We start from the raw sequence: 13,216 nt of genomic DNA, 5'->3' as shown, positions 1-13,216 counted from the left end.
TGGACCCTTAGATCCTTAACGGGTGCTCAGACTGAAAACAGCGTTGCATTAAAAGAATGTAAGGGTCTGCTTTGGTTCCAGTAAGGCCAGTTTTAGTAATAGGTCCATTTGTTTGAAGGTTTAACAGACATTTAACAAAATTAAATGAACAAACTACATAGTCAATGACTACAAATCTTTGAACTGAATATAGATATTTGAATTAGCAGAGCGATTGATAAGGGCCACTTCTACAGAAGGCTGCATTTTGTCTTCTTGCACTGCTAATGTTAATCTTAGACTTTGTAACTTTTGCTAAAAGTGACAGTTGCAGGATACGGGTGAATGCTAAAATGTAGTGTAACTAATTAGAGAACAGTCAAACTTACTCAGTGATGTTCTATCTTAGGTTAGCTAACATTAGCAACATTAGCCACCACAAGCTACGGGCTCATTCCAGGTTCAGGAAAGCTGTCGTAGCAAAACCTTAAAGTCTATTGAAATGAGCAGTGGTGCGTTTTATTGGTCATGAATTCAACTTTTAATTTGTAAGATGAACATTGCGTTATTTCATCTTTCAAAAGTCACATGCTTTATAATGCTAACTGAGAGCCATCTGAAAATCACCAGGGAACACTCGACACTGCTGCTTTAAAAAAGCTCCTTTGCTTCACTTCAGGGTCAGGCCATGTCCCACACCGTGACATCCCAGCACAGCTCAGCCAAGGTGGAGGGGCTGAGGGCCGCCACGCCCTACGTGGTGCAGGTCAGAGCTCGCACCGTCGCTGGATACGGACGCTATAGCAACCCCATGGACTTCAGCACCAGCCTTCACAGTACGGACCATCTCTCTCCTGCGTTACAGTCTGTTCTTAATGATGTGCTGCTACAGTTTTCTTAATGAGAGGTTCAAGCTTAGCCGTTTTTGCGGCAGCCTTAATTGGTAGCCATTACACTCGCAGTACAGGCCACCCTTTAATCTCTCAAGTAGTGTTTCTGCTGTTATTTACTCATTTGCGTCTCTGTGTGTGGTGTGGTGCAGGTGACCCTCAGAAGTCGGTGCAGGACCAGCTGCCTCTCATCATCGGCTCGGCCTCAGCGGGTCTGGTGGTCATTGTTGCCTTGGTGGTTATTGCTGTTGTCTGCCTTAAGTAAGTGTTTGATTTTTATTACTACAGCCTGAACTGCATGTTTCATTTTGTTAGTTAGACTCAGAACAAAGACGCTCATTAAATTTTTACATGCTTTCAAAGGGCGTATACTTACTCTTGAGCTTCAGAAAGGAGCTCTGGAGGAGAAAAAAACCCAGAGCTGCTCTTTGGGTTTCTTCATTGGCAGCCCATGGTTTCATCCGATAGTCGAGTTAGATATTAGTTTCATTTGCTTTACCCGGAAAGGGTCAAGACTGATTATGAGATTGTGACTTTGTTTATGTGCTGCTTGTTTACAGGAAGCAGCGCAGCGGCTCAGAGCTGGAGTACACTGAGAAGCTGCAGCAATACAGTAAGTTTATGTGTTCGGCTTGGGAACCGTCTCCTCCGTGGTCCTTGGTCATGCCAGTACAGTTAACCAACTGATTCAATCAATTATCCAATCACCTGATGGAGGCACGAAACCATTCCCCCATTTGCTCAGAGGAAGTCCTGGCCTTGTTGTCTGCCTGATTTTGGCACTATACTCCTTTCTATATGTGAACTTTATAGTATATGTTGTTTCAGTGTATCTCTAGGGTGCATTATTAGCATTTGGCCTGGAACAGCAGATTAAAATGAGCCTTCAGGCAAACTCTGGCTCACTTACAGTCTAATTTTTTCTGTTTACCAATGAACAATGTCCCTGATCAATAAACAAATCAAATTAGAAAATAAACACAATTAACAAACAGATCCGTTGAGCTGTAAAATAAAAAGGAGACAAATGTACTGCAGACCTGGGCAATGAATCACAAAACATGTAGCTTTATGGTTTTTCAAAATTATGTTGCAATCAAAGAAATTGTTTGACGTTTTGCTTTCTTGCTTCGATACCACTCTCATGTCTGTCCATTAAATGCTAAAGCCACGCAATGGTTAGCTTAGCTTAGCATAAAGCCAGCTAGCCTGGCTCTGTCCAAAGTGCAAAAGATCTGCCTACCAGCACCTCTAACGCTCACAAATCAACACGTTGTATCTCGTTTGTTTTGTGCAGAATACACAAATGAGCTAAAACGCGTTCATTGGTGAGCTTTGGGTAAGCTGTTTCCTCCTGCTTCCTGCGGCTTTATGCTAAGCTAAGCCAACCATCTCCTGGCCGTAGCTTCATATTTATCGCAATGACATGAGAGTGGTATCAATCGTCTCATCATATTCTGAGCAGGAAAGCAAATAAACATATTTCCCATAACTATTCATTTAATGCAATTTACAAGAATCACATTTATTTCATTTATCTGTATTTTTTATACAATAGCCATATTGTGATTTACTCTTATTAACATCATGACATAGATTTCACTCAGGCAGATGTGACTACATGCTGACTTCTCTGTGACTTCTCCCCCTCAGTTTCTCCGGGGGTCAAAGTGTACATCGACCCCTTCACCTACGAGGACCCCAACGACGCTGTCCACGAGTTTGCCAAAGAGATAGACATCTCCTGCGTGAAAATAGAAGAAGTCATCGGCGCAGGTAAACTACGCCTGCGTTTTTTGTCCAAGAGGACGGAGAATAATTCAGGTTTATTAATCATTCATTTGAACAGGAGTGTGCCATCAAGCCCCGAGGTCTGTTCTGTAAGAGAGTCCTCTCTGGGAGAAAGGGGGTTAGGATTCAGAGTGTGCATGAGAGCTGCGGGTGGGAAGGATTGAAGTGAAAATCTTCTCTGTAGCTCTTTCCCCTCTAGTCTGTTTTTTTTTTCTCTCTCCAGCGGCATGTTGTGTCCTAACTTCACCTCAAATGACGGTCTGCTCCTGCTCGTTCAACCTTCCCCCCTCCCTGTCTTTTCTGTCTTTCTTTCTCTTTCTCTCCCCCTTGTAAACACTCGTACTCAGAAACCAAATGCAAAACCCTCAAGTTCCTCGCCCGTCCTCTGTCTCCCTTCACCGCTCCCAGGTTGCACACTCGATCGATACCGGTCACTCCTTCTCTCCCCAACATCTTTGACCCCTGACCTCCTGTCCTCTCCTCTTCTCTTTCTAATCCTCTCCCACAGTTGAAGCCGACTCCCTGACTCTTTCAAATCAGCTCCTTCACTCCCGAATCCGACCAGTAACGTTCCCTCTCCCTGCACATCCCTCTCCCTCATTCCCTCCACCCTTCCTCTGCTCACTCAACCCCTCTCCCCCATCACCCACACCCCCCCCCCCCCCCCTCCCCTCACCCCCACCTTGTTCTCTCAATCCAGGTGAATTCGGCGAGGTGTGCCGCGGACGTCTCAAGCAGCCCGGTCGCAGGGAGATGGTGGTGGCGATTAAGACGCTGAAAGCCGGCTACACCGAGCGCCAGAGGCGGGACTTCCTCGCCGAGGCCTCGATCATGGGCCAGTTCGACCACCCCAACGTGATCCGGATGGAGGGCGTCCTGACTCGGAGCTGCCCCGTCCTCATCATCACCGAATTCATGGAGAACGGAGCACTCGATTCCTTCCTCAGGGTAAGCTTGGTGGGAGGTGCGTGCCGTAACACCTCTGACAGGGAAGATTACTTTCTGTTTGTATGAAAGCTGAGAGGAGCACACACACAGACACAGACAGTCATTCACGACACCTCTGGGTTATCGGAATGTTTTACTCTCTGTAAAACACCCCGAGGCGCTCACTTGCTGAGTGATAGAGATTAAATGTGCAATATAACGCCTGGAGACAGGCATAGTGTCTCTGCTTGACGTGACTGACTGATGCTGACAGGCTTTCCAATGCTCAAACTCCTGGTGGAAAACTGTCACACAGCAGACCTTTGGATAGGTTTGCTTCAGTGTATTAGAGAGTCTTTGTACGGCTACAGAATACATTACTGATCAGAGTTTTCGGTTCAGACCACCACCACCTACACAAAGCACTGAACAAAGGCAGGATGAGAAATGAGGTGTCACACAGTACATTTCCAGCTGTGTGGGGGCTATTACATGTCATTTACATTCAATAAAATGTGTTTTCTTGCATGGCTGCACTGTGAAGAAGTCTACTTACTGTAACTGTTAGGCAGGGTGAGGCTACTTAATGCTGCTGGTCTTAAAAGCTGTTTATCTTTAAGCGATGTACAGCTGATTGTTTGCATAGATGATAAAAAAAAGGAACATTACACAATTACTATATTTCTTGTCAATACCTGGTGCTACCCACATCTAGTTGATCAACACATTTAGTTTTTAAGTAATGCATCAAGCATAATTGCAAATATTTGCTGGTTCTAGCTTCTCGCTTCTCAAATGTGTGAATTTTCTGCTTTTATCAGTTTTTCATCTTTGTTTTTTTGTAAAAAACAAGCAAATTGTCCTCTCGAGCTCAGGGAAATTGTAATGGGCATTTTTACTACTTTCTGTCATTTTATGGACCGATGATTCACCAACTGATTGAGCAAAGAAACATAAAAAATCATCAGATTTATCAGTAATGAAAATAACAGTTAGATGCAGCTGAAAGATTCCTTCTAAGTCCTCTTCCCTCCTTTTAGAGCTGAAATGACAAGTCAATTAATCGATTATCGATTGACAGAATGTTAATCAAAATGTGAGGATTTGCTGCTTTTTGCTTTGGATTTTGGACTGATGGTCAGTAAAGTTAAAAAATCAATGATTAATCAATTAATCAGAAAAATAATGATCAGATTATTAATATAATAATTGTTAGTTGCAGCCCTGCTTTTCTTTGATATGTCTTTTAGTAGGTGCTTTTTTCACTACCTTAATTTAAGGAATATAAACATGATTTTCCACATAATGTATTTAAATATAACTTGTGATAAATATTTATAACGTCTCGATGTTAAATGTTGTCTAAACATGCAGCCTTACAAGAACTTTGCGTGAGTGAGAGTTAAGTTCGTGAATAGAAGATAAATGAAGTAAATGAGACGGATCTTCAGAAGGCATTCAGTGCTGACTATTGGCACTTAACTGCTGTTGATACTCGTTTGTTGATACGCATTTTGATCTGTAAAAAGGTAATGAGAATGGATACCAAGCCCAATCATTTGGTCAATTAAAATTCAATTAATTGAATTTTGGTGATCGTTTTTTTTACTGCTACCAGCGTGAATTTGCTGCTTTTTGTTTGTCATTGAACGTCTTTGGCTTTTGTGCTGTTGCTCAGACAAAGCAAGCTATTTGAAAAAGCTGCAACTAACGATTATTTTCATTATCGATTAATCTGCCAATTATTTTCTCAAATAATCAAGTAGTAAATTTGTTGATGAGATGTGAAAAGGAGCCCGAGGTGGCATCTTCAAATAGCTTGTTTTGTCCAACTGACATGTTTACTGTCATGTACCGTTGACAGTACCGTTTGAGACGCTGAGCGCAGCAAACAGCATTTCTTCCTTCTTGAAAAGTGACTTAAATGATAAATCAATGATCAGATAATTGCCAATTAATTTTCAGTTGGAAACATCACCGTGGGCTCTTGCACATTGTTATGGACACTATTCACAATTTTTCCTGACATTTTATGGACCAGACAATTAATCCGTTATTAAAACAAGAAATTGACTGATAAATCGATAATGGAAACAATCATTAACTGCGGACCTACATCTGAGAGTCCAGCCTGAGCCTCTTCCCTCCTTCTCACCCACTCCTCTCAGTCAGCTGTCCGACAAATAACACTAAAAACTCCACGGCCTGTGCTGTCCTCACCCCCGCTCTCCAGCCAGTGACACACTGCCTGTGACTCAGAGGAACTCTGAATTCTGCTCTAACAAGGAGACTATAGAGTTAACACACACACACACACACACACACACACACACACATGCACAAACTGTCCATGTGTGTCACACACATGAGACTTGGTACTGCAGCTCCCTGGAGACATGGACACACTTACACACACACGGCATATGCACACGTAAAAGCATTACAGATATACAGAAATAACGCACACACACACTGTCCAATGTGGCTTTGAAGGCCTGCTATGAATCATGGGTGTTTACACATCCATCCATCCCGGCTTGTTTTGCTGTCAGACTTCATTGGAGTGTGCAGACTACAAAGCAGAATGTTTATGGTTTTGTCATGTCATGTCTTTGCTTTCTCATTGTGAAAGAAGGGATTGATTATGTTGTTTTTTCTCCTCCTCCATATTTTACTTTTATTCAATATTCAGGTCATGAAAGAAAACCTCACAGAGTAGTTTCTGCTTCATCCATTTTTTTTTATATCAGTTAATTGTGTATTGATATTCCATTGATTCGTTTCAGTCCACACACATCAGGTCTCATGAGCCTTCACATGTTGGAGTGCTGATTTATGACGATCTCGAGTTTATCCCTCTGTGTCACGCTTCATAAACGTGGAGAATTGTAAATTAAACCCTGAAAGCCCTAATCTCAGATTTGTTTCATGCCTCTCAAATGTTAACATGAAAGGGCACAATTCTGCAAATCAAGGACTTTCAAATGGGGAAAATAAGCTTTGAGCAACATGCCATTCTAATTCAGTTGACGGGCCCATTTTGCTTTAATGTTCACAAGCAAAAAAAAAAATGCAAACAACGTTTTTTGTTAACAACCGTGCAGTGCCTGTTCCTGCAACTAGTTTGTGTCAGTTGGAGAATGAAGAAAAAAATACCTGCAGTTGTCTGGTTCTGATTTCAGCGTTGCAGCTCCCTTTTTTTGTTTTTGTGTGTGGAATCAATATTGAGCCCTAATGGGTTTAGTACTACAGTAAAGAGTCTAATTAATCAGCTAATTGGACAGCATGCGTGAAAAGGTCAGCTGTCACCGACTGCCAGGAGCAGCCATGAAGCATTATGACAGATGTCATGTTTATGTGGCCTCGGCGACTGATTGGCTGCCTCTGGTGCTTCCTCCTTATCTCCTGTACTCTTCCCTATCGCCTCTTTCTCCACATTTCAACGCATCCTTTTTTTTTGACCTTCTCATTCGTCATTTGTTCACTTTCCTCCCTGTTTGTTACCTGCCTCACCCTCTCTGGCTGTGTTTCTGTAGCTGAACGACGGGCGCTTCACGATGACACAGCTGGTCGGGATGCTGCGTGGCATCGCTGCGGGGATGAAGTACCTGTCCGACATGAACTATGTTCACCGAGACCTCGCCGCCCGGAACATCCTGGTCAACAGTAACTTGGTCTGCAAGGTCTCTGACTTTGGCCTGTCGCGCTTTCTGGACGACACTTCCGCTGACCCCACTTACACCAGCTCCCTGGTCAGTATTATGTGTGTGTGTGTGTGTGTATGTGTGTGCTAACTCCGCTCTGTGTTTGTATACTGTTTAATTGAGCTTGTTAATTTGATCCCCTTCAGTTGTTTCACATGTGCATATGGACGCATGTGTGACTGTTCATGCGTGCCAATATTTGCGTTAGTGTGCAAGGCCGTCTGTGAAATTTGCATTAGCTTCTGTGTGTGTGTTTTCATAGGACTGTAGTGTCTCCCAGGGTGTTGATACCACCCCCCCTCTCTATGTGTGTGTGTGTATGTGTGTGTGCAGGGAGGGAAGATTCCCATCCGGTGGACGGCGCCAGAGGCCATCGCCTTCAGGAAGTTCACCTCTGCCAGTGATGTGTGGAGTTACGGCATCGTCATGTGGGAGGTGGTGTCCTATGGAGAGCGGCCATACTGGGACATGAGCAACCAGGATGTGAGTTAGCTTGACCATGTCATGTTACAAACACGTATCCATAGACCAAACGCACACGCAGGGAGTTTTACGTGTAAGTTTGGGGCCGGCTGAGAGTGGCTTTGATTTCCAGCGTGACATGTTGGACCGGGGCCTGTTCTGCTGTCTTTATCTCCTCATTGCAGATGCTGGTGCAGCTGTGTGCCTGTGTTCTAGTTTTTACCACCTTATTTACAGCCCGAGCCTGCCCACCCTCTACAAATCCATACTGTAAAGCCTCACACACACACTCACAAAGGCATAGTCAGGAAAAGGCTTTTTTTCCCGTCTTTCCCTCTATTTTTTTTTGCAGGCGTTGTTACCTGTAGGCTATCTGCACTGCACAGACATCGTAACTACAGCAGTGAGCTCGCAGGAAAGAAAAAGAAATCTCTTGGTTCCTCCTCCCTGAACAAAGTACTGAAGCAATGTGTACACCTCAACTTTATTCTCTGAGGAATATCGACTCTGTATTGTGCTTCAGAAAGAGAGTTGTAACACTGATAGCAATAAAGCAAAAAAAAAATTTAAAAAAAGGAGCCGGAATGAAAAATGCCAGTAATGTATGTATAACTTTCATAACAAAACCCACATGCAGTAATGAAAGCATCAAAGTGGAGGCCCTCTATTGTTCCCAATAGCCTTTGTGCCACAGTCATCGCTCAATAAGCAACAGTCAACAAACGCGAGGTATAAACAGAGGTGCTCGCCGACTAGAAGCACGACATAAAAATCAAAGGACAAGCAGCAGGAGAGGAGGACTACAGCAGAAATGTTTTATTGTTCCCAAATGGCAATTTTTTATTGTTGTGGGGAGTTAAAACCCATACAGAGCTTATGGAGGGAAACGCAGTTGCTAGGCGAAATCAAATCAATGAGCGAATGTTTTCATCCTCCACTTATTGTCTCTCCTGTCAATCATGCTGGTTTTGAAGTGACAATTTTGAGAAGACTTGAGAATATTGTTTTTCATAGTTTTGTAAAGACACTGAAAGGGAAGATTGGACTGTGTGACAGCACGAGCTGAGACACTGTCTAATGTAGGACATAATACAGTAACTGGGGATTGTTCCTCCACCACGCTGACAAAGGCCAAACCGAGTGAGCATAACGCGAATGAGTCAGATCCAAATGTTAACACTTTCTGTCGAAGCACCACATGATATTTGCTTGAATCCTCACATGCAAGATCTTCTGGGTCGATATTTCTCCCAGTAAACGTGAACGTGATGCTAACGGCATTCAATGAAACACTTTGATGGTTCAGAGGGAAATACCTTTACAGTTATTGGATAGATTGTGGGAACATTTTATACAGACATTCAAGTTCCCCAGAGGATGAATTATGATAACTTTGGTGATCCCTTAACTTTTCCTCTAGTGCCATCATCAGGTCAAAAGTTTAGTCTGTCCAATACTTTGGTTTATAACTAAATACCTGCAGAATTAATAACATTCCCATCAGCCTCAGCTGTACTTTGTGTTTAGTGCTAATTAGCTAATGTTAGCATGCTAACAGGCAAATCTAAGATGACAAACACGGTAAACAATATCTGTTAGCAGTGTCACTGTGAGCCTGTTAGCATGTTGTGCCTCAGTGCAGCCTCACGGAGACCTTTAAGGGTGATTTCCTGTCCCACAGGTGATGACGGCGGTAGAGCAGGACTACCGGCTGCCCCCGCCCATGGACTGCCCCATGGTGCTGCACCAGCTGATGCTCGAGTGCTGGATGAAGGAGAGAAACCTGAGGCCCAAGTTCTCCCGCATCGTCAGCACCCTGGACAAGCTGCTCCGCAACGCCGCCAGCCTCAAGGTGGTGACCAGCACCTACTCAGGGTGAGTCCATAGGCAAGAGCAGAGGGCGCGTTTTCTCACACGCTTTTCTTGATTAAACAAAGGTTCATGTCGTAGTTTATGCCCTGGCATTGTTCTCAAACTTGCTTTCTTACATTGAAGCAAATGGAGAAAAGTTTCAAGGTGGATGGGAAGTGTCTGCTTTTGGAAAATGTGTCACATCTCAGCTCTTTTTAGGAGGAGCAAAGCACTTCACTGTTGCCACCCTGGCAACTTTGTTGTGAGATTTAGCAACTTTTCCGACTTGCTGAATGTACTTTCTACGGCATGCAGCTATGTATCGAGGGAGCATTGTGAAAAATCTCAGGTCAAAACAGCAACCAGACTTTACAGTAAATGTTGAAGCTCATAGTAGAAATGTTATAATAGTTGATAACAAATTTGCAGGAACTTTCATCATTAGGTGTGTAATGTTGGCTGCGTTGGTGCAGTTTTGTTGTTGGCTGACTTGGCAGCTACTGTCGCCGACCTTTTGTTGAAAATATATCCATTATTCTGCTGGGTTTTCCATATAAGCACAAAATGCTTTTGAGGTTTTTTCTAGAATAACAGCAGAATAGTGCAAAAAAAGGGGTGATGCAATTCCCTCTCTTTCACCTTGTGTGAAATTGTCCCTTGTATTGTATATGACGGCTGTGAAGTGCAGGATGAAGATTCCTCCTGGTGCAGAGACGAGCGGCGCAGAGCCTCCGGGTTCTTGGAATAAGATGTCACAGTAAAAAAAAAATGTGGCTGCCTTAAAGAGAAGCACAACAAGGTTCATGCTTGTTGGGTTTGGTTTGTTTTATCCTTTCAGTTGATTTAGGAGGATATTTCTCTGAGCTGAAGGGTTTCACTGCCAGACAGATGTCTGCCTCTTTTTCTCTGACACCTCCCTTGGAAGCGTAGAAGTTGACTTATTCATAGGTAGCCATCGTCATGTTGACGAGTTGTGTTTCAACTTTGTTTAGAGTGCAGCGACTCCAAACGTTCCAGCCATTTTTACCGACGTGTTTGTTCTGAATTTTGTTAGCCTGGCATCCAGTCAACAGTATGATTAGTGCTGGTTTAGATGCTAGATCCTCAGCTCTGTAGTGATGTATAATGAATCAAGCGCGCCTCCCCGACTCTGTGGCTCTGACTATGCGATGGTTTCCTGTTTCCCGGCACACAAAAGGCAGAAATCATACATACAGTATCCAGGTCTTGTGCCAGCTCCTTGGCTCACAGTTTCACTCTAACACCGAGCCCCAAGGGCGATTTCTATGCCAGGATTTGGGCTCAGTGAAGCTAATTGTGTGTGGAAATGTAATGGCTGACCTCGGTTTAATTCCCCCTATACTTGGCTGGATGCTGGAATGTAGGTGATAGGACAGACAGCAGCCAGAGCTGCTGATGTGGAAAAGCAGGAGGTGATGAAGTGTGAGTAATAAGGGAGATTGAGGAGAAGCTAAAAGAGAGGAATGTGTTTAATTAGGTTGCTAATGAGCTTTTTAATGCATCAGGGGAGGGCGCACCCAATGCTGTGATGGGCGAATAGGAAAGGGATATGTGTGTGTGTGTGTGTGTGTGTGTGTGTGTGTGTGGTATGCTTATGTGTGTGTGTGCATGTTATGCTACGTGTCACTGTGTGCAGATGACATGCCAATGATTAATTTATGGCCTCATCTGTATATGCAACAGCAAGGGAGATAGACGGAGAGGGAGGAGGAGAAGGAGGAGGAGGAGGAAGAGGAGGAGGAGAGGCAAAGGATCATGTTGTCAGAGCATGATTTAGAGAGCGTCTCCCGTGTTGTGCGCGTACGGCGGCGAACGCTCGATCCTGCTCACCTGCCATTGGCCCGCTCAGTGATGTTGGCGCAGATAACGGAGGGAGAGAGAGGATATGAGATGCGGCGCTATCTGTAGAGTATCTTCAGCCACGAGGGCCTTAAGAAACAAGGACACTGGCCGACGAAGAAAGGACACTCGGAGGCTGCTGCGCTTTTTTTTTCCAAGATAGCAGTGAAATATGCTGAACTTTTATTAAAACTGGAAATGTGTTGAATAGATTTGGCTCGGCATTTGAGTTGGACTGAAGCTCTAGATCAGCAGATTTGAGCATATTCTCATGCTGCTGTATTTTTATTGTTTATGACCACAAGGTCGTATATGCTACGCAGAATTTAGCTACACTGACACCAAGATGGATTAGACCTTTATCCACCTTCAATGAGTGCACTTAGCGGAGTAATGACGAGCTGTGTCTTTTGTTTAAAGTGGCTGTGAACCTGCTGCTGACCTGTGTGGCTTTGTGTTGGCAGGGACCTGCTGCGGCTCGGAGGGACGCTGCCGGGACACAACAGGAAGAGTCCGGACAGCAGTCAGGAAATTGTTCGGCAACAGATGAGCCAAACTCTCCCCATCAGGGTGTGAGCCGCTGCAGACCGGAGGATACAGAAATGGATGAAAACTACCTAGAAACTCTGACATGAAGAGCCTGATGTAAAATAATAAGAAGAAAATACAAGAAGGAAGCTCCGACTACAGAGAGAGGACCGTTTTGGAGATTTGGATCTCAGTTTGGAGATTGATTTAAAGAGAACTTTCGATTGCAGTGTGTGTGTGTGTGTTCATTACTTGACACTTGTGGATTTGTGACTATTGACATAAAGCCAAACTTCCTGTTGCCCCCCTCTCAGGTTGTGTTTGCATGTCTGCATGTGTTTTCTGCTGGTTGGGAATCAGTCTTTCTCTTCTCTTCACCTTCAGCTGAGGACCGGAGAGCTCACACACACACACACACACACACACACAGATGATAGGGTTCAGTGTCTAGATGATACGACAGTGCCAAGATAAAGCAAACATTTGCTTGAAACTAAAGACCGCTCCACATCTGAAGACCTTCAATCCAATCAATCTTTTTTTTTTTTTCTTCTTCTTCTTTTCAACCCAACCAAGTGTATTCTTTTGCTTTTTTTTTTGGGAACAAGAAAAAAACCACACTTTTCATCTGCTTCCTTTTAAATACTGTCTTCCACATGTACTGGGAGATATATATATATATATATATATATATATATATGTTACAAATCTGTACAAAGCATCCGAGTCTTCACACCGTCTCTCTTGTCAGAGGAGAGATGTAACTGACACTGTGCGGGACACGTCATGTGCATGCCAAAGTGGAAAACGTCTTCATGAGAAAAGTACAAATAAGTTCCACATTAACTGTTGCTTTGGTGGCATTTTGCTGTTTGGACTTTAACGTCCGTGTTTTTTAACTTTGTTTGATTCATATACGCATTGTTTTTGAATGCTAAGTTATTATCTATTATCGCAGAGGTGTGTTTTTTTGTTTTTTTTACAAGCACCGGGGCTTAAAACTTTTTTATTACAATGCTTGTTTTTTCACACATTAACAAAACCAGACAGACATGAATGAGTGAATGAAGAAGGAATAATTACCTTTAAACACACTGAGGAGACTTTTTGTCCAGATCGCTGAGCGCCCGTGGTAGTGCTGTGTTGTATATTTTACTTTGGCAAGCGTGTTGCAGATCAGTGGGAATTTAAAAAGGTCACTATCCAGATGAGAGCCTCATGACC

General features: G+C 43.6%; 1 protein-coding gene across 3 annotated transcripts in view; it reads left to right on the top strand.

Annotated features, from left to right (window-relative positions):
- The window catches only part of ephb3a (eph receptor B3a), a 28,346-nt gene extending 16,306 nt beyond the window's left edge, over window positions 1-12,040 (top strand). For 2 of the 3 annotated variants that reach the window (XM_070919100.1, XM_070919101.1), the window contains 8 exons: window positions 659-815; window positions 1,022-1,130; window positions 1,430-1,494; window positions 2,523-2,645; window positions 3,361-3,608; window positions 7,124-7,339; window positions 7,625-7,774; window positions 9,435-9,632. In XM_070919100.1, the coding sequence (XP_070775201.1) occupies window positions 659-815; window positions 1,022-1,130; window positions 1,430-1,494; window positions 2,523-2,645; window positions 3,361-3,608; window positions 7,124-7,339; window positions 7,625-7,774; window positions 9,435-9,632 (1,266 nt within the window). Of the gene's footprint in view, window positions 1-658; window positions 816-1,021; window positions 1,131-1,429; window positions 1,495-2,522; window positions 2,646-3,360; window positions 3,609-7,123; window positions 7,340-7,624; window positions 7,775-9,434; window positions 9,633-11,928 lie in introns of those variants that run through there. The other variant, XM_070919099.1, reaches the window with a different exon arrangement.
- Window positions 12,041-13,216: the final 1,176 nt, after the last annotated feature.

This window comes from Enoplosus armatus, chromosome 14 (genome assembly GCF_043641665.1).
Source record: "Enoplosus armatus isolate fEnoArm2 chromosome 14, fEnoArm2.hap1, whole genome shotgun sequence".
NCBI classification, from domain to species: domain Eukaryota; kingdom Metazoa; phylum Chordata; class Actinopteri; order Centrarchiformes; family Enoplosidae; genus Enoplosus; species Enoplosus armatus.
The sequence above is the reverse complement of the archived record's forward strand: the minus strand, read 5'-3'. Positions and strand labels throughout refer to the sequence as shown.